The 22,274-nt window shown below is 31.9% G+C and overlaps 1 protein-coding gene across 1 annotated transcript in view; it reads right to left on the reverse strand.

The window, feature by feature from the left end:
* Positions 1–22,274, reverse strand: part of LOC129954013 (aminopeptidase N) — a 102,414-nt gene that overhangs the window by 9,836 nt on the left and 70,304 nt on the right. The window contains exon 2 of the mRNA XM_056067606.1: positions 126–965. Coding sequence (XP_055923581.1) covers positions 126–850 — 725 coding nt within the window. The 5' untranslated portion in view covers positions 851–965. The remainder of the gene's footprint in view (positions 1–125; positions 966–22,274) is intronic.

The following is a 22,274-nucleotide window of genomic DNA, read 5'->3' on the forward strand; positions in this document are numbered from 1 at the left end:
CGAATCCACTTCCAGTCACTATAAGGACGGGCAGAAGCCGCTGGCTGCGGCGGCAGAGGTATATAGAGAGGTGTAAAGACTATAAAGGTATGAGGTACATGTCCCTCGAGTGTCTTTGGGCTTACCTTGTTTCGTTGCCCACTTGATGGGAACTGCGATAGAATCCTTGTAAATAGTCCAGTATGTCCCCATAGAACTTGATGCGAATCTCGTAATGAGTATCCTTTTGTAGTTCCTCATAAAAATCAATGACAAAGAACTGCTTTGCTTCGACAAAATATTGCTTCCGTATCCGGAGACTATCACCGCTACTACTGCCGCTGCCGCTGCCATTGTCATTCAATTTTCGAACAGCAACATCCTCTTGGGCTATTCTCAATTCTGTGACATGCATGGTAATATTCTGACAAGCTTCCACAACCCGCACAATTATTTGTACTTCACCCTCGAATTTGAAGGTATTGTTAGAAAGATGAGGAATTAATGAGATGTTATATTTCTCTGGGACAACGGACCTCGGCAATCTGACATCTTTATCCAAGTCTTTTTCCCCATCGTCGTCAGAGCCATCGGCATTGCTACCACTGCCAGCAGTGGAACTCCGTTCTTGACCTGGCTGCAAGTGTGGTTTGTGTGGAGTGCATACTATATTTTCGCTATCTTGAACCAAGTGAGCGCAGGAAGCGAAGTTATAGATAATAAAACTAACCGCCAACAGAGTGCATATGAAAATAGCTCCAACAAGGATAAGCGTTGTAAATGAAAGCATGCACCCACGTCGCGTAGTAAATGTTGTATTACGATTGTCCATAGTAAGGTTTTCACGTACGTGCATATCCTTTAGAACCATTTATAAAGATTTGTGTGTGTGTTCCTTATTATTTAGTAAGTATGGGATTTCCGGTTAAACCAATTTCAGGGTATGCATATGTGAAGTATAACACTCTGAATGTCCTTTGGTGGCTCTGAAATTAAATTAAGGAAATCAAATGAAAAAAATAGTTTAATTGAGTTGCTTCCTAAAATAGATTAAAAAGCATTGATATGAGAAATTTGTAATATAACTTTTAAAAAGTTGATATTTATTTTACAAATTCGTTAATAATAAAAAATTGAAGTTGTTTTCTTTTGTCTTATATGAAATGATAGCTTTTAGTAGACAATCGTTTGTGTCGGTGGTAGTGCTGGTGTTTCAGACCTTTCAAAATCGGCTGTCATAATATTTTTTTTTATGTTTTCTATTTTCGATAATATGTCGTTCTTAAACAAAACAACGACCATAGAAAAGGTTACGTGATAATTATGGTCTTATTAATCGACGTAATATCGGTGTAATTGTGAAGAAATTCGAAGACATTGGAAGCGTTGTTGATTTCATAAGGCCTGTATATTATCGTAGGATCCTCTGAAAATATTGCTGATTCAATTGTAAGTGTTGTTGATGTTCCGTTGATCTACACACCTACCGTGTTTTCGTGAACAATGTCCAAATTTTAGGTACACAAAAACAAAAAATACAGAACCTATAGCCGAAATACCGTACCAATTGTGCAAAAAGTAAGTATGGTTGTCGGGTGTATGTATATTGATTATACCTAAGTGAGAACTCTGTTAGTTAGATAAGTTTGACTAGAAATGTCATGGGACAGTGGTTTTTGGATTTTTTTTATTTTAGAAAGCTTTTTAAGGTCGTAAGGCTTTTCCTAAAGATTACAGTAATAGGCTTTTCACACCAAGTCCGAAACCCGGTTTTCGTAAAACCTCTCGAAAACTAGTAGCAATTCAAACTTGAAGAAAACAAACAAACCTTTCGAAACATTCAGCGCTCAAATTAATGATTAAAAAAGAGGCTGGGATGCGACCCACACTGATAACTTCCCATCCTGTCTGTCGATTTGTCTTACTTAAAAGTTTGTCTATATGTACTCGTATCAATTTTTACCAAATTTGCGTACTATATTTTGTAGATTTTATTTTTTATGAAAAAACGGACTGTTGTATTTTTATATAAAAATTACTGAATATCAACAATATTTTCTGTGAAATAAAATAAGTTTGAAGCCAATATTTTTAATTTTTGAAAAGCTATTTGAGTCGAAAGTAAACTTAGAGTTTTATTTTTTTTTTTTTAATTTTATCGAACGTTGAAAGCAATATTCCTTATAAGATAAAATTAGTTTGAAGCGAATATTTCAAATTTTTGAAAAAATATTTGAGTGGAAAATCAATTTTTATAAACTTTTGTTAATTTTTTTTAGGTTTTTAATTTTTTGTACAAAAACTGTCAAATCGATTTTTTTAAAAAATTTACTGAATGTTAACAACAATATTTTTTGAAAGATAAAAGTAGTTTAAAGCCAATATCTACAATTTTTAAAAAGATATTTGAATCGAAAATCAATTTTTACCAACTTTTATACAGTTTTTTAGGTTTCTATTTTTTTTTTTAAACTGTCAATTCGATTTTTCTCAACATTTTTTAAAATGTTGAAAACAATATTTCTTATAATATAAAATATGTTTGAAGCTTAAATTTCAAGTTTTTGAAAAGATATTTGAATCGATATTCAATTTTTACCAACTTTGAGTAATGTTTTTTTAGATTTTTATTCTTTAAAAAAAAATGTCAATTAGATTTTTCTCAAAATTTTATCATTTTTATTTATGCACAGAACTGTTTTGGAGATGAAATCCTATTTTAGTCGTAAAATTTTGGAAGTGACAAATTTATTTTTCAGATTTTTTGATTTATAAAAAAAGCCTAATATGGATTTTTCTTTTTAAATATACTGATTTAGTGTCACGTTACAATATATTATATACAATTTAATTCAAGTCTCTAGCATTTTTGGTTCGTAAGATATTTAGGTTAACTAAAATGTTCTTTTTTTTGAAACTGCTATGGTAAAAAAACCACCCACGCAATTTTCTTGAGAGCCCTTTCTGCATCTTTCTGCCGTATTGTCTGTATAAAAACATTTATTTGAAGTCGATATCTCTTCTGGTTCTTGGGCTATGGACGACGAAAAAAACGTCGCGAACGTACGGACGTACGGACGTACGAACGTACGAACACACGCACGCACAGACATCTTTCTAAAAATCTTTTATTTCGACTCTAGGGACCTTGAAACGTCGAGAAATGTCAAAATTTTCAATTTGACAAATCGGACCCATTACAATAACTTCTTATGGGAAGTTAACAAAACAAATATTTCATTTTAAAATAAATTTGGCCGTGGTAAGTAATATTACTCGTATTTATACAATTTCCTTACAAAATAAGAATTATTGCTTTTTGTTTTGTATTAACAGATTATGGAAGAGAAAAAAAGGAAACTTTGGAGGAGCTGCGTGGCAATAGAAAAATTGTGGGAAAAATTGGCAACGTCGAAAATAAAAGCCCCAGTGATTATTTCCGGCACTGGCGGTTCTTTTATGATCCTCCAAAATTTAAAACGCTCTTTGTTAAGTGAGGAACCGGAATTCACTATGGCTACTGGCGTGACAAACCCAAGCACGAGGGAGACTTGCTCATAGTTCAGTGGGCTATCGCCCCTTGGTGGACAGCGATGCCAACATTAAGAAATTGCAGCCCAGTGATCGCACTGGATGAGTGTGATTTTGGTACGAATCTGGAACTAGGAATTGACCTTTTCTGCTCCGGCCATAAGGATCTACACGAAATCGTTAAGAATCTTCTCAACCCAGCCTATAAGTTGCTCGGACGGCCACAATATATGGCAATTCCGAAGGTACATTTGGCCAACCGAAGCAAAAGTCATAAGCTCAGTATTTTGCATTAAATTTGTTGTAAAAGAAGACGAAAATGTTTTAAATAAAATTAATTTTTATTGTAACAGTTTTATTTGTTGTTGACTCTATGATATATTTTCTACACAATTAGCTTCTCCTTAGTGAATTGTTTGGCCCGGTTGAATTGAACTAAGAGGATAGCTGCAGCCAAGTGAGCTAGTAGTTCTTGTTGGTTCATGTCGTGAGCCCATTCCATCCGTCCCCAGAACTTCAGTTGAAACTCTTTTCTTTCTAAACCAGCTAGTGTTACGTTAATAACAATTTGGATTGGTTAGAATTCATTTTTTTTCTCAAATAATTTGAAAAGAAAAAAACTTTTAAATCACAAATTGTTAAAAGTATTAAACAAATTTAAATGTCAAATGAAAACGAAAAATTTTTGCCGAAAACCCGGTTTTGGGTTTGGTATGAAAAGCTTATAAAGCAACAAGAAACTTCAAGAAACTTATGTAAGATAGAAGTGCCTTGGAAATGGTCAGGAAAATATATAGAATAATATATAAAATATAATAGAACAAAATCTTTATCACTTCTTGTAAGCAAAATTACATGACACAAAATATTGGGTTACATGACACAAAATATTGGATAACACCGATGACATATGCAAAAGATATAGTGATGAGGAGGAACAAGAAGATTGCCCACTTCTTATGCTACTGCCTATTACTATGCCACACAAAAAACAAATTATTTTTCTTCGCAATAATCTAGAAGAACTCGAAGATATTCCAGAATGCAGCCTATTGGAGTTAATTAAATCGTCTATTTGACTGGAACAAGACAATCCATACAAATATTAAAGGTTTGAGCACTTATTCTAATAGAAGTTTTATACCTCGGGATAATACAATGGATCGCTAGTCCATCAACCTAAACTTACCTACTCAATCACCGTTTTTATTTGTTGATCCCCACATAGTCGGCAAAGTAGTTCCACCTGAGTTTCGATTTAGTAGAACATAGTGTGAACTTACAATTTACAAGACAAATTTTGAAATTGTCAGATGTCGTTGTTTGAGGAATCTGACAAATGCTGGTAATTTTTTTTTTCATATTATATCATTGTATCAGAAGCAAAGTGACATAAGTCAAAACTCTTAAATCGATTATTTATATAGTTAATATTTAAATTAAATTACAAATTATAGAAATAATTTTCTGTATGAACATGTTTTAAAATATTGACAAATATTTAAGCACTTTTATTAAGCTTGACTTATGTCACTTTGCTTCTGAGGGGACGAAATAATAAAAATCTTTTGAGTGGCGCAAAGTTTGACAGTGAAATAAGAAAAATATGTGTCAAAAGCTAATTTTATATTGCAACATTTTTGGCTAATGTCCGCTTACTGATAGAATAAAGATTAAAAGCTCTAATATATCATCTGTCCTTTTTTATGGGACATTCAAGAACAATTTCCTACCATTCCTATTACTCCATTGTTTAATCTTTCACCAAAGATATAACTAATTATTTTTGGTTTGGAAAAATAACATTTAAAATCCTTCCTTAAGCTGAAGGTAGTGGTAATAATAAGCTTTTCAAGAATATCGGAAGGAATAAATCCGTGGTTAAAGTACATTCTTGCATATGATTTATTTAATTAAATCGTTTAAGTATTCTTCATGGAGGAGAACTATAGTTTTAAGCCGAATCTGAACGGCTTATTTAAAAAAGCACTTTTCAAGACAAGGATTACTTAATTCCTCGCAAAAGGCAGTAACCGTGAAAAAAACTTTTGACCGCACTAACCAACATGCCACGGTTACTACCCAGAACAAAGTTACAACCCTAGAAATTAAAAATATTCATGTTAACTTGTGTTAAAGCTTTTTCAAAGATTCATTTTTTAGTAAAGGATTCGGTAGCTTATGTTAAGTTAGCGGCCGAATGAATGCCCAAATGTATAAATAAATATTTTAGGTAGTCATATATGCAATAACATTTCGGTCAAATACGGCAGGAAACTGTATATTCCAACAAGATAACGCCAAAGAAACACACTAACCTGTTATTGAGAAACTTCTTAGAACTAGAGAATGTTGGTGTTTTGGAGTTGCCACCGAAATCTTCCTACCTCAATCACATAAAAAATGTTTTGGATCTTATAGATCGAGAGATATAAAATCGAAGTATTTGAACTAATGGAACATTCAAGGACAAAATGGGACCAATTATCTCCAAACCTATAACCTTGGTTAACTCAATGTCTAACAGGTTGCAATACCAAATGTAAAAAGAGGCTGGGATGCGACCCACACTGATAACTTCCCATCTCGTCCGTCGATTTGTCTTGCTTAAAAGTTTGTCCATATGTACTCGTATCAATTTTTACCATATTTGCGTACTATTTTTAGTAGATTTTATTTTTTTTATGAAAAAACCGACTGTTATATTTTTATATACAAATTACTTAATATTGAAAACAATATTTTCTGTGGAATAAAATAAGTTTGAAGCCAATATTTTTAATTTTTGAAAAGCTATTTGAACCGAAAGTAAATTTTTACCAAGTTTTAGTATTGTTTTTTTTTTTAGAGTTTTATTTCTTGTAAAAAAAACTTTCAATTCGAATTTTTTAAAAATTTTACCAAATGTTGAAAACAATATTTCTTATAAGATAAAATTAGTTTATTTTTACTATTCAAAGTTTTTAAAAGATATTTAAGTCGAAAATCATTTTTTACCAACTTTTGTTAATTTTTTGTTCGGTTTTTAATTTTTTGTAAAAAAATCTGTCAAGTCAATTTTTTTCAAACTTTAACTGAATGTTGACACCAAGATATTTTGAAAGATAAAAGTAAATTAAAGCCAATATCTTAAAGTTTTGAAAAGCTATTTGAGTCGAAAATCAATTTTTACCAACTTTTATACATTTTTTTTTAGGTTTTTATTTTTTGTAAAAAAAACTGTCAATTCGATTTTTTTTAAATTTTACCAAATGTTGAAAACAATATTTTTTAAAAGATAAAATTAGTTTGAAGCTAATATTTAAAATTTTTGAAGAGATATTTGAGTCGAAAATCAATTTTTACCAACTTTTGTTAATTTTTTTTTCGGTTTTTAATTTTTTGTACAAAAACTGTCAATTTGATTTTTTTCAAACTTTAACTGAATGTTGACAACAAGATATTTTAAGAGATAAAAGTAAATTAAAGCCAATATCTCAAAGTTTTGAAAAGATATTTGAGTCGAAAATCAATTTTTACCAACTTTTATACATTTTTTTGTAGGTTTTTATTTTTTGTAAAAAACCGTCAATTCGATTTTTTTTTAAATTTTACCAAATGTTGAAAACAATATTTTTTAAAAGATAAAATTTGTTTGAAGCTAATATTTAAAATTTTTGAAGAGATATTTGAGTCGAAAATCAATTTTTACCAACTTTTATACATTTTTTTTTAGGTTTTTATTTTTTGTAAAAAAAACTGTCAATTCGATTTTTTTCAAAATTTGTCCTAATGTTGAAAACAATATTTCTTACAAAAAAAAAATTAGTTGGAACCTATTATCTCAAATTTTTAAAAAGATATTTGAGTCGAAAATCATTTTTTACCAACTTTTGTTAATTTTTTTTTCGGTTTTTAATTTTTTGTACAAAAACTGTCAATTCGATTTTTTTCAAACTTTAACTGAATGTAGACAACAAGATATTTTAAGAGATAAAAGTAAATAAAAGCCAATATCTCAAAGTTTTGAAAAGATATTTGAGTCGAAAATCAATTTTTACCAACTTTTATACAATTTTTTTGTAGGTTTTTATTTTTTGTAAAAAAACCGTCAATTCGATTTTTCTCAACATTTTTCAAAATGTTGAAAACATTATTTCTTATAAGATAAAATAAGCTTGAAGCCAAAATTTCAAGTTTTTGAAAAGATATTTCAATCGATATTCAATTTTTACGAACTTTGAGTAATGTTTTTTTTTAGATTTTTATTTTTTATAAAAAAAACTAGAGATGAAATCATATTTCAGTCGTAAAATATTGCAGGTGACAATTTTTTTTTTCAGTTTTAGTGATTTATAAAAAAAAACCGTTATATTGATTTTTTCAAAAAATATACCTATTTGGTATCACGTTACAATATATTATATAAAATTTAATTCAAGTCTCTAGCGTTTTTGGTTCGTAAGATATTTAGGGTTAACCAAAATTTTTACCTCTTTTTCAAACTGCTATGGTAAAAAAAACACCCACGCAATTTTCTTGAGAGCCCTTTTTGCGTCTTTCTGCCTTATTATCTGTATAACAAAATTTATTTGAAGTCGAATATGGACGACGAAAAAAACGTCGCAAAAGTACGGACGTACAAACGTACGTACACACGCACGCACAGACATCTTTCTAAAAATCTTTTATTTCGACTCTAGGGACCTTGAAACGTCGAGAAATGTCAAAATTTTCAATTTGACAAATCGGACCCATTACAATAACTTCCTATGGGAAGTTAAAAAGAGTCTGCGATGCGACCCACAATGATAACTTCCCATCCCGTCTGTCAATTTGTCTTGATTAAAAGGTTTGCAGGTTTTTGTGTTTTCTTAAAAAGTGTATCAGTTAAATTATTCTAAAAAAAATAAAAATCACCAACAACATTTTGAATATGATAGAATAGTTTGATTTCAAAACCTATTTTTGTTAACGATTTTTTTTGTCGAAAACCAAGTTTTAACAATTTTAGTAGCATTTCTTTAAAGTTTTTATTTCTTATATAAACAAATACAATTTGGATGAATGAAATGAATTTTAAGTTAATACCTTCTATTTTTCACGAGATATCGAGAACCAAACATTATTTTTATTTTTTAAATATTTTTTATTTTTATATATTTTTATGAAAAAACTGACTGTTGGATTTTAATAAAAATTTAACTAAATATCGAAAATTATATTTTCTTTGAGTAAAATTAGTTTGAAGTCAATATTTTTAATTTTAAAAAAGATATTTGAGTCGAAAATCAATTTTTACGAACTTTTGGTAATGCTTTTGACATTTATTTTTTGTTAAAAAACGAAGTTTGATTTTTCTCAAAATATATTTCTTAGTTTGAAGCTAATAAAGATAACTGAGTCCAAAATCTATTTTTACCAACTTTTATTTTTTTTTTGTAAGAAAATTGTCAATTCAATTTTGTCAAAATTTTACTGAATGTTGAAAACAATATTTTTCATACGATAAAATTATTTTCAAGCCAATATCTCAAAGTTTTGAAAAGATATTTAAGTCGAAAATAAATTGTTGCCAACTTTGAGTAATGTTTTTTTTTAGGTTTTTATTTTTTTTTAATAAAAACTGTCAATTCGATTTTCATTTTTACCAGATGTTGAAAACGTTATTTTTCGTTGCACAAAATTGTTGTGGAGATAAAATCATTTTGTATTCGTAAAATTTTCGCGGTGACAAATTTTTTTTCAGCTTTTGATTTATAAAAAAGCCGTAAATTGGAATTTAAAAAAAAAAATATATTTATTTAGTAACGCGTTTCAATATATAATATAAAATTTAATTCAAGTGTATAGCGTTATTGGTTCGTGAGATATTTACTGTTAACAAAAAATTTTCACCTTTTTTTAAACTGCTGTGGTAAAAAAACCACCAAATCAATTTTCTTGAGAGCCCTTTCTGCATCTTTCTGAATTATTATCTGTATAATAAAATTTACTTATATCTCTTCTTACATCTCTCTAAAAATCTTTTATTAAGACTCTAGATACATTTAGGGACAAATTTTTTCAATTTGACAAATCGGACCCATTACAATAACTTCCTATGGGAAGATAATAATTTCAAATGTTTCTGGAAGATACAAATTTGTACTTTGCAAAATCGTAATACATTTTATTTTTAAGGGATGTGTTGTCTTTATGTTAACTGTGTGACTACTCCCCCACCCCCCTGATTTAAAATCTGGATCCGCCCTTGCTCCTATAGCTCATATTCTGTGTACGCAACTCCCCATATTTATATGATTAATGCCTTTATCTTATTAATCACATTTAAAAATCGAAGTTCTTTTTCAATTTTTTACTAATAATTTTAGAGATACAATATTTTAGCGTCCATTATCTACTTGAAACAAAAATAAAAGTTTATAAAAGCAAACAGTTTAATAGGTATGATAAACATAATAAGACATACATCTTGTGTTTAATGTTATTCAAACATTTAAAAATTGCTCTTCATTCATTATAAGCTCTAATAACATGTTAAAAAACAATCTGAAATTGAAAATAAACGAAACGAAAAACGAAATTCCAATAAGAACGCGCTTTCGAGAGTGTTCCCTATAAACGAGTATTTAAAATTTATTTTTCAAACCACCCACTCAGAAAATGATAGCATTAATCCTGTAAATTTAAATTTATCACGCGATTTTATTCACATCTGTTTGTCAATATTTGAACATGATGCACGTAGATATATTTGTATCTATTAAATCTCTATCCTGTGTGCCTGCGATGCGATGTGAGTGAGTGAAATCATCGCCACATCTACGAGTATGTTTGGTTGGATATTGGAAGGAATTGAAAGTCTCTGGCATCTATCACAGCTTCACAGCTCTCACAGCTCTTCAAGTTCTTACAGCTCATATAATGTGTAGCCTCATAGTCATAACGAACGTTAGTTTATTACTAAAAGGAAAATCTTCTTCGCAAGACTATTATCGCAAATGCTGGCATATGTGTTTACATGGTAACACTTTGAGTTGTGTTAATATTTATAATCTTTTGGCATTTCGCGCTAATGAAATACAAAATCTAATTGCTTTCATTAAAGAGTTCTTAAAATGAAACTATAAATTCAAAACAAATAACATACATAGCCCATATACCATGAGCTCTCATAATTCATATCGAAACGTTTTCAACTCAACTGAAATTCAATTTAATATTAAACACACATAAAGATGGCGTTGATGTAATTCGATGTAGAAAGATGCTTTTGGGTGAGATCATAAAATACATTGTTTTGTTTTGGTTCTTTTTTTGGGGGGGAGAGGCGGGTTGGAAAAATTGAAATCATTCAATTTTATTGATGAAAGTCATTTATGTACATTCTTTAAATATGCATAAATGTTAATTTTTGTGGGAAATACAAAATAAACATTTAATGTGCCTGAATAGAATATACGACTTTGTCACTTATTCAAACTTCTTGTACTTTCAATTAATTTCTAATTCTGATTGTGTTCTAAAAATGAACCCCAATATGTTTTGGAGTAAACGTCAATTTGACGGATATCCAACTAGTATGATATTTCGAAATGTAGAGCCATTTTCGAACCTGTTCTCAGATTATTTTAAAACTGTCTTCGAAGGTTTTTCTTCTGCAAGCAACTGTTCTCTTATTTCTCCTAACACACAACAATACAGTCATCTTACATCAACTGTCAAACTCAGCTGTCATTTCAAATGTCATAACATTAGTTGAATTTTTGACATTTGGCATAATGAATCGTTGAAAATCGAAGAAATAACTGGTTTAAGAATAATTAAAACTAACTTAGCAAGTAGTAAGTACCAGTGGCATGATGAGTAGTGCGTTGGGCTGGGAAGTACCTATAGGTATCTGATTAGATCAGTATTTGTACTTCGATAGACATATAAATGCTGCTCTGACCAGGCCCAGAGGAGCCTTCGCTCTGAAGAAACGGCTGTTTTACAGCAGTCGGCTTGACCCCAGAGGGAATGTAATTTGCTACATGGCCCTCATACGGCCAATGATCGTTTTTGGTTCAACGGTGCCCCTTCCCAGATGGAGAAGTTTCGGGTGTTTGAGCGGCAGTGTTTACGACGCTGTACCGGCTTATATCAAACAGCCGAATCTTCTTACGTGTATTACTATTCCAACGAGGTCCTACACAGAAAAAAAAAGTTCTTATATTAACAATCGTCGATAGTCAACCTGAAATTTGGCCAATTGTGGCATTGACTACCAAAACAGTCAATACGACAACGTTATTTTTAAAAATTGACTACTGGATAGTCAGTAAAACAATTTTCGATTGTCAATTTTGAGTAGTCAATATGACAACTGCGGTAGTCAACACGACAATTTGGTTGTCATATTGACTACCGAAAATTGACTATCGAGAATTGTTATATTCACTACCACAGTTGTCATATTGACTACCATAGTTGTCATATTGACTACCGTGGTTGTCATATTGACTACCGTGGTTGTCATATTGACTACTACAGTTGTCACATTGACTACCTTAGTTGTCGTATTGACTACCGCATTTGTCATATTGACTACCGCAATTGTCATATTGACTATCACAGTTATCATATTGACTACCGCAGTTGTCGTATTGACAACCGCAGTTGTCATATTGACTATCGCAATTGTCATATTGACTATCGCAGTTGTCATATTGACTAACCGCAATTGTTGTATTGACTACCGCATTAGTCAATACGACAACCGTAGTTTCAATTTCTTTCAACCAAAGTTGTCATATTGACTACCACAGTTGTCATATTGACTATCGAATTGTACAAAAATTTCGGATCCCAAAATTGACAACCGAAAATTGGTCTATTGACTATCGCGGTTATCGGCTGAAAATTGACTACCAAATAGTCATATTGACTACCAAAATAGTCAATAGGATGACTTTTTTCGTTCTGTGTATAAAACGGAGCTCGAATCAACAGAATTGACAATTTCGTGATAAAACTCGTTCGAGGTCACATTGCAAGACTTTTTCTTCGACCAACAATTTAATTTTTTGGGGTGTTCTATCCGAACGACGAGTAGTTTGAAAGTGCACGCTTGAACGGCTTCATTTCATCAGAGACATTCCTCTTTTCAGACAGACGCGGTCTGATACAGGATAGATTGGCAGTTCCGCTAATCTACCACGTCGGACGATGAACCGTGGATAGGCGACTCCTGTACAATCGGGACGTCATGGCACAAAGCGAAGTAGAGCTCCTTCGGTAGGGCTGTGTCCGAACGGAACCGAACTGATAGGGGAAGCTGGAGAACCAGTTTTGGTGACTTCAATCGGCGCTTAATAGCGGGTATTCTTTATGGAGTTTGAAGCGTTGGCTGGCTTATAAACTTGTTTTATAGTTTAAGGGTTTAGTTTTAAGTAGAACAAACATAGCGGCAAAAAAAATTAAAATAAAATAAATTAAAGAAGAAAAATACTTGGAATAAGAAAAAAAGGACAACAAAATATGCCAGAGGTCTTGATTTCGATCCCTGCCTATGCCATCTCAAGTTTTTTTTTCACGGGTTCTTCCTCTTGCGAAGAATTGACAAATTCTCCAAGAAAGATTCTAGTCATGAAAAGTGCTTTCTCAAATTAGGCGTTCGGATTCGGCTTTAAGAACTGTAGGTCCCCTCCATCCCTGACAGCAGTACTCTCACACAGGAATGGTTAAGAGTTGTAAGTCACTAGGCTCTAGTTTCAAGGGAGGATCAAGAATTTTAATCAGGGGGGGGGGGGGGTGGTCACGTGCTTAATATATAGACGAGTTTTTACTTTCCGCTTAAAAATGTACTTTAAAGGGGGTTAACAAAATTTAAATAACATAATGTACATCTTAACCTTAAATGTACACATTTCAAGGGCTAAAGTGACAACTATAGTTTTTGAATTATTTTCGAACGGTATTGTCCAGCAAGGTATAGTCTAACTATTTTACATAGTAGACTTTCTTCATATGAAAGCATTCTAACTTTATTTATACAACTTAACTGTATAAGCTTTATGGCTCACATGACGCCCCACTGGATCATCCATTGGTCAAAATTTGATGAAATTGTTCTAAGTTTTTGGAGTAGAGCTTAATGTTAGATTCATATTATGTTCCTGGCCTAGCCCTCAGTTAAAAGTGGTACTTTTTGCAACAAAGTTTAGAAAGTAAAATACAAATTTTGTTTATATACAAAAAAAAACACAAATAATTCAAAATATAAAAGGGATCCATTAACTCAATACGATAAGTTTTTAATTGAAGGGAATTTTTACAAAAATACATACAATTCATCTCCCAGGGGGTCATGAGCCCTATGACCATGAATGGATGATATGGAAGGGCCTGTGCAAGACGGTATAACAAGTCACAGAACACGGCTTTACTGTATGAGACGTTTCCAAGTCGTGTAATTTGACGTTTAAATTATCCATCAAGATCATGTGATTTGACATCGTTAGATGAAGTAATGAAATTCTTCTTAATAAATTAACTAAAATTGGACCTAACGAACGTTTCGTTATGTCGATTTCGTCATATTTAAACAAAAAAAAAGAATGAGGTTCAGGAGTTCCCTTTCATGTCAAATTAAAGTAAATTATGGTGTACCTCAAAGGAGTCACCTAGATCCATTATTGTTTATTTTATTTGTTAATTTACTTGTTTATTTTTCTTTTATTAATTTTTGTAGATTATGTTTGTTCGAATTATTAATTCGATCAAAGATTGTAAAGAGCTACATGAAAATCTAAATCAAATTTGGGAAAACTGAAATAAAAATCGTTTGATTTTAAATATCGACCAATGTAAGACAATTTGTTTTACACGCAAACATAAAATAATTAATTATGACTTTATAATGAATTCATCACGTTTGATAGAGAATTCAGATCCTAAAATTAAAGTGTACTGATCATTATAATTATGTTATTTAAAAAGCTAACAAAACACTTGGTTTTAAAAAGATTTTCTCGTGAGTTTCGTGATCCATATGTTAATAAAATTCTGTATGTTTTCTCCTGTCAGGCCAATTCTTGAATATGCTCACGATGTATGTGCGCCATAATATTCCGTTCATATTGATGGAATAAAAAGAGATTTTAACGTAGATTTTGGCCTAATAGTTGTTTCTTGAGGCTTTGCAAGTGTATTAAGAGAAAATCAAAATATCAAACATTTTGGACATTCCAGTCCAATTAGATGGTAATTTTTTCACAATCAAAATTAACAAAGAGGAATCAAAAGTAACGCTGCAATTGTTTAAGTTATGAAGCGTGACTTTTCTAAGTTTATTCCCGCTTTTGTTAGTGTTTATCCTTGCGCCTTATTAATTGTCATAGCGAAACTATAACATAAATGAGGAACTGAAGTCTTTTGATTTAGAACGATACATTTTTAGGACCTATAATGGGATCCGATTCCATTCGATTTTTATCATTTCCAACGCCGCCGCCGAGCTGGTTAAGATATTGGAACTAATAATGTTTCACCCAAGTTATGTGACACGAAGTCTTGTACCTTTTCACAATCGAGGGACTTCTTGACATTCCCATATCGTTTCAGTTTATTTTAAAAACAGAATCGTTTCTTGGTGTTAGAATCGATATTTGATAAAGAAATTTAACATCTAATATTAATTGTTACCAGAGAATCCGTTTGAATAAGCTGTGCATGACGTATTCTACTGCGGTAGCTCCAAACGATTCTAGTAGTTGGCAGCATCTGTTGACTTGATAGAGTCAGCATTTTATAGATGGCGTTATTTCAAACTTCCAAACGTTTCATAAAAATTACAATTTAATAGCATTAGCTACACATGTTGCTGGGGCTAAAGTACATGTTAAATTTATCTTGCAGTTTATGAAATACAGTGAATTTTACTTTTTCAATTTTTGATGTTATAGATTAAATTCATAAAAAAAAATTAGGTGGCGCAATACAGTCCGTTGAGAACTAGGGCCTAGTGATTTACAACTCTCAACTATTCCTGTGTGTGAGTTATGTTATCAGAGATGAAGGTGACCTACAGTTTAATGCCGAATGCGAACGGCTAATTTGAGAAAAGAGCTTCAAATCGATACCCACCATCTCTTTATCGATTTTAAAGCCGCGTATGACAGCATCCATAGGGAAGAGCTCTACAGAGCAATGTCTAGTTTAGGAATCCCTATCAAACTTATCCGTTTGTGCAGAATGACGATGGAGAATGTACGCTGCTCTATCAAGGTCAGAAAAGATCTTACCGATGCATTTGATGTCAAAAAAGGTTTTAGACAAGGCGATGCACTGTCATGCAACTTCTTAAATGTCGTTCTGGAAAGAATTGTGTATGAGTGTTTTTGAGCGTTGCGACGGAAGCGAAGAAGATGGGTTTAGTGGTCAATGAGGTCAAGACCAAGTAAATGCTATCATCAAAAAAGGACATTGAACAACGAGGTGTTGGACAAAACGCCACCATGGACAGCTATAACTTTGAGGTAGTTAAGGATTTTGTCTACCTGAAATCGCTGAAATCAAACGAAGAATAACTCTTGCAAATCGCTGCTTCTTTGGACTTAGAAGGCAATTGAGAAGTAAAGACCTCTCTCGAGCATCTAAAATCACCATCCATAAGACACTCATTATCCCGGTTTTCATTTATGGCGCTGAGGCCTGGAGCCTTTCAAAGAAAGATGAGAACGTCTTAGAATGCTTCCAGAGAAAAATTCTCCATATTATCCAGATCAATATAAAAGTATTGCTTGAAAAACGGCTTTAAAAATAATAAGTTTATTGTGTTTAATAAGTAATGACCTTTTTATGCCGACATTATTTTATTTGCTGTCATTTGTGTGTGTTCAATAAGAAGGTTTACTTCTTATCTTAGTAAATACCTAAATACTCGACAAAGCTGACCCAAAGTATGTCACTGTTATTAAAGTGGATAAAACGTCTAGTTCAAAAACAAACCTTTCTGTTTCTGGTGAAAAAGATAGCTTGACTTTTCCCAGCATTAATTTCAATTTTCCCATGTTTATAATACTCGAAAATAATAAAATAATTTTGTTTATTATATTGACAGGATCTTCATCGGATGAGAATATCGCAATGTCATGTGCATGCATACCAAATTCACAATTTTGCATGACTGGAAAATCGGAGACAAAAATATTAAAAAAAAGTAGGGGATAAAACTGATCCTTGAGGAACCCCAGCAGGAATAGTTTTCGGGACTGAATTGTGTCTATTAAGTGAAACTATAAATTTTCTATCACTTAAGAAACTTTGTACAACTTTAACCAAAAAGGTGCCAAACAGTGTCAACAGCTTTTTCAACAAACTAATCTTGTTGATTTTTTTCTTTAAATTTTGTTGTATGTGTCTACAGATTCTTAGAACCTGGTGTGACGTGTTATGTTCCTTACGGAAACCAAATTGCTGTATTTTTATGATATTCTTTTTATCTTTTCATTAAGAAAAGATTCTAATTTTTCATTCTTCAAAAATCTTACTTATACTACTGAGTATAGGCTTATTGCCGTATAACTTAGTGGATCACATCGGGGTTTTCCAGATTTCAATATTGGAACAACTTTTGCCATCTTCCATTTTAGTGGAAAATATTGAATTTTAAAATTTTAGAGAAGCTAAATAAACAAATCCACCTATTGGAAGTTCTTTAAGGAATTGATTTAGAATACCATCCATTCCAGGAGATTTTTTTTTTTTTAAGATCACATATCAAATATTCAATGTTTTTAACAGAAATGAATTCCTCTGCAGATAAGCTAATTGAAGTTCTATTGAATTCAATGACAGACGTTTCTACAAGGATCGTTGAAAAGGTTTATGGTAGTATTATGATTACTAGCACAAGTTTTGCAATTAGTGTATTTGCTTTGTTATCGTTAGAGGTATGAACTGTCCCCGATGATTCAAGTGGTGGTATTTGAATATTTTTCTTTTTAATTATTTTAAGTATGTTTTAAGGAAAAAAATACACAAATATTGGCTCTGTATAAAAGTCCTCATACAAGAATATTAGATTTAATTATTATATTACAAGCGTGCAATGGTGATTCTAGTGAGGGTGTATTCATAAACGTCAGCCAAACTAAGAACTCCGTTATCTGCATTCATAAAGTTAGATTTTCAATTGAACTAACCTAGTCGAACTGCAGTACCTACCGTTGTTAAACATCAGACTGTTGTCAGCGTCAGGCAGATTGTGCAGGTGAATTTGTTTGGCTGCAGAAATAATTATAATTTTCTTTTCTTTTTCGGAAATCAAATCAAAAATCAAGTTCAACGAAATTGGTTTAACAGCCATTTTTCTCTGACGTTTATGAACTCTGTTTACATACAAATCGGACTAAAGCAGACCTTTTTGTTTACTGCAGACATTCTGCATTGAGAGTGCGTTCAGAAATGCATCAGAAAAGAAATACGATTGTACTAGCGCAGATTTTCTCCGTTTATAAATACACCCTAATTCTTTTTATTGTTTAAAAAATTATAAATTTACTGATAGCATCAAAAAATTAAATATCATCATTCAAATACCATTTAACAATTAAACTTTTTTTCTATCTTTCCGATACATAAAACTCAACTCATTGTTAGTGTTTTCAATGGAGATAATCATATATCATTTTATTTTAAATTCCAACAATTGATGAACGATTAACCTTGAATATAAAACAAATATAATTGTCTAAAAGTCACATACAAAAGTTCTACTTATAAAGGCAGATTAAGAATCATGTATTATATTAGAGTAAATAATAGAGTAAAGTTTGATTAAAAAGATAACTAAGTGAATATTTTATATCGAGCAATTAAGGTTTCTCCATAAAATGTATGTTTGATAAGATTGAAAGATATATCTAAATTTTATGGGATGACTCTTAACAAAGGTTTCAAGTTCTTATACAGTGTTACTTTGTTAGATATACTAAATCAATCTTACTGAAAAAAAACTGTCAAAACGTTTTGTTAACCCGATGCTACACTAACATTGGATATACATGAGTCATTAATGATCTTTATACAAACAAAATAAAATTAACAATAGAATTCAAATGGATTACACACTCATCTTTTTACTTATAAGGCGTATTTGAATATGATGCATAACTATTTTACAGTTAAATGTTGTCAAATTGTATTATTGAAATTTAATCAACCCCACCAAAGTGCGTTTGAGCACTTATCTTCTTTTTAAGAAAGAAAGAAGTTATAAAGCAAATTTATAAATGAAAAGAATCAATCTTTTACAAAATATGAAAAAGATTCAGCAATTTTTTTAAGTTCCAACGACCTTATACCAATTTTGTTGCACCTGCAATCGATCCAATATAAACATTAATATTTTTATTCAATTTTCAGGAGTAGAACAAACTGATGTTGTAAAAGATATCTTAAGTACAAACTCTAAATCAGTTGGTTTAGATGATATACATTCAATATTTGTCAAAATGATTCTCCCACATATTCTACCCGTTTTAACAAATGTTTTCTACTCGGACATTTCGACATCATACTTTCTTTCGGTATGGACGTTTGCGAATGTTATTCCCGTTCTCGAAACTCCGGCTACCAGACTTTCTGCAGCTGATTATTGACCTGTTTCAGTTTTGCCATATTTTTCAATAGTAATGAAAGTCTTTCATTTTTCCGGTTTCACTTTCAACTTTCACGTTTCTTGAAAACAAATAATCTTATTTTTGACAAACAATCTGGTTTTTGGCCTGCGTAAAGTTGCTTATCTGCGTTGATAAAAGTATTAACTTCAAATAGGAAGTTATTGTAATCGGTCCGGTTTGTCGAATTGGTAATTTTGACATTTCTTGACGTTTGAAGGTCCCTAGAATCTAAATTAAAGTTTTAAAGATGCAGAATGGACTCTTAAAAACATTTAATGGGTGCTTTTTTAACATAGCAATTTAAAAAAAGGGTGTTAATTCAAAATATCTCAAGAACCGATAATGCTAGCTTATTCAAAATTTTATATTATATATTGTAACGTGATACCAAATAAGCATACTTTTGGAAATATATCCAAAAAAACTTAAACAAAATAATTGACAGCTCGAATATTAACGATTAAGAAATATTTTTAACAAAAAATAAAAACCTAAAAAAAAATTACTAAATGGTCGTAAAATTGGTTTTCGACTCAAATATCTTTTCAAAAATTTAAGATATTGGCCTTAAATTAATTTTATCTTATTAAAAGTATTGTTTTTAACATTCGGTACAATTTTGAGAAAAACCGAATTCACAATTTTTTTTACAAAATATAACAACCTAAAAAACTACTAAAAGTTCGTACAAATTTATTTCGACTCAAATCTCTTTTCAAACTAATTTTATCTCGCAGAAAAAATTGTTTTCGACATTCAGTAATTTTTTTTATAAAAATCCAACAGTCTGGTTTTTATAAAAAAAAAATAAAACCTACAAAAAATAGTACGAACAATTGGTAAAAATTGATATTCCGTTATCGATATCTCGTAAAAAAGAGAAGATATTGACTTAAAATTAATTTTATTCATACAATTTGTATTTGATTTTGAAAGAAATAAAAACTTTTAAGAAATGCTACTAAAATTGTTAATATTGGTCAAAAAGATATTAAAATTAAACTATTTCATTATGTGCAAAATATTGCTGGTAATTTTTATATTTTAAAGAAAAATTAAACTTTTAAGCAAGACAAATCCAAAGACGGGATGGAAAGTTATCAGTGTGGGTGGCTTAATTTTTCTGTGTTGGTATCAGACCATATTCAAACTTCTATCAACAATGAATTAGTAACTTTTGTAACCTTTTTGGGCATCTTTATTTTTATGTTTCACAAATAGTTATTCTAGTTTGAAACAATCGTATAAACACGGAAGAAAGAATATATCGGGTGGTGTTCCTCAGGGATCTATATTGGGTCCATTGCTTTTTGCTGATAATATGCAGCTTTACTTTTCAACAAAGAACTGAAGGATATGGTTTAACATGACTCTTAGAACAGATAACCATGTAGTAGGGAAAGTGTACGGGTGCATTAAAAGCCTCACTTTGTCAAAGTATTATACCTTTCTTAATAAATTGACTTATATAATTTCTGTATTGCTATCTTTAGTACCTGTAGTACCCGTGGCATGATGGTTAGTGCGTTGGACTGAGGTTAGGACACAGAAGTCGTCAATAAAAAATGTCAATCTGTTGATTAAGGAGAACTACAGGTTATCAATTAACAAGTACTGGGACCGCAAGATCCAGTCTGTTAATTCGAGTGATCCTAGTATGTTCCCCAAAATCAACAAAATATTCAGGAAAAAGAACGACAATGACCTTCCGTGTCTTAAACTCCAAAGAACTGAAGAGAACAGAGACGTACTCATGACAGCGCAAATAGACCCAGAGGAAGCCATCTTTGACGATGACTTTTACATAATTGAAGATCCGAAGGAAAAAGGCGGTGGGAGCTGCTTTCCAGCAAGTGTACAAGGTGAATGTTAGCATTCGACCCAACCACGACCTGGAAAACAGAGCCCTACTTAATCACTTTTACCTCTGTAATGATATCACACATTGGCGATCTGAGAACCGCGGTTTCATGCGGTTCAATGACGATTCCTTGGCAAATGCCATAATCGCCGAGCAAACGGGACCAAGTCCCTTGTTAGTGACGAAGGTTGAGCTTCAGCTCATCTTCAACTCAATACAAAACAAAAAGTCAGCAGGTGTCAATGGTATATCCAACGTTGTACTAAGACATTTACCGACGGAAGCAATTGACATTTACACCACACTCTCAAACAATGCACTGTATAATGCATATTATCCAGTGCATTGGAAGAACGCTGTGGTTCATCCTCTCCCGAAAAAGGGAAAGGACAACTCCAACCCGTCAAATCTTCGGTCGATAAGTCTTCTTCCGAGCATCAGCAAAGTTTTCGAAAAGATCATTAATAGGGCTCTGACTAAGTGGGCTGCGGACAACACAATTATTCCGGATAAACATTTCGGGTTCAAGGCGGGTCATGACACAATTCATGCTGCGTCTAAACTCGTTTCTAATATCCAATGGAATAAATCAAAACAACAATGCACAGGTGCTGTTCTGGTTGATTTGGAAAAGGCCTTTGACACCGTATGGTTAGAGGGTCTTCACCTAAAACTCAGCAGGCTTGGCATAAGCAAGCCATTGTTGTATATACTTAATGATATGCTTAACGGTAGAAAGTTTGTTGTCAAAAGTGGCAATGTAACTTCTACCACAACATTCTCAATTAAAAATGGTCTTCAACAGGGAGCGGTGAATTCGCCGATTCTCTTCAGCTTTTACACCAGCGATCTGAAAGGTAGTCTTACAAAGGTAATTGCGTACGCCGAAGATCTAATTGCGTACAGAACGGCCCGAAAGGTTGGGGTTATTAGAATTGTCTTGCAGCGTGATTTCGACAAGATTCAGCGATATTGCGACGACTGGAAACTGAAAATAAATGTCCAGAAGTCGGAGGCACTTCTGTTCCGGAGTCCGTTGGCTAGGGCTACGAGAGATACGTGCAAGAATTGGCGCAAGATGGTCATCGTTGGTTTTCACGGGCAGCCATTAGCGAGCAAAAGTGTAGTGAAGTACCTCGGTATCTGGTTAGATCAGTATTTATATTTCGACAGACATATAAATGCTGCTCTGACCAGGGCCAGAGGAGCCTTCGCTCTGACGAAACGGCTGTTTTTTAGCAGTCGGCTTGACCATA

This window comes from Eupeodes corollae, chromosome 1, assembly GCF_945859685.1.
Source record: "Eupeodes corollae chromosome 1, idEupCoro1.1, whole genome shotgun sequence".
NCBI classification, from domain to species: Eukaryota; Metazoa; Arthropoda; class Insecta; order Diptera; family Syrphidae; genus Eupeodes; species Eupeodes corollae.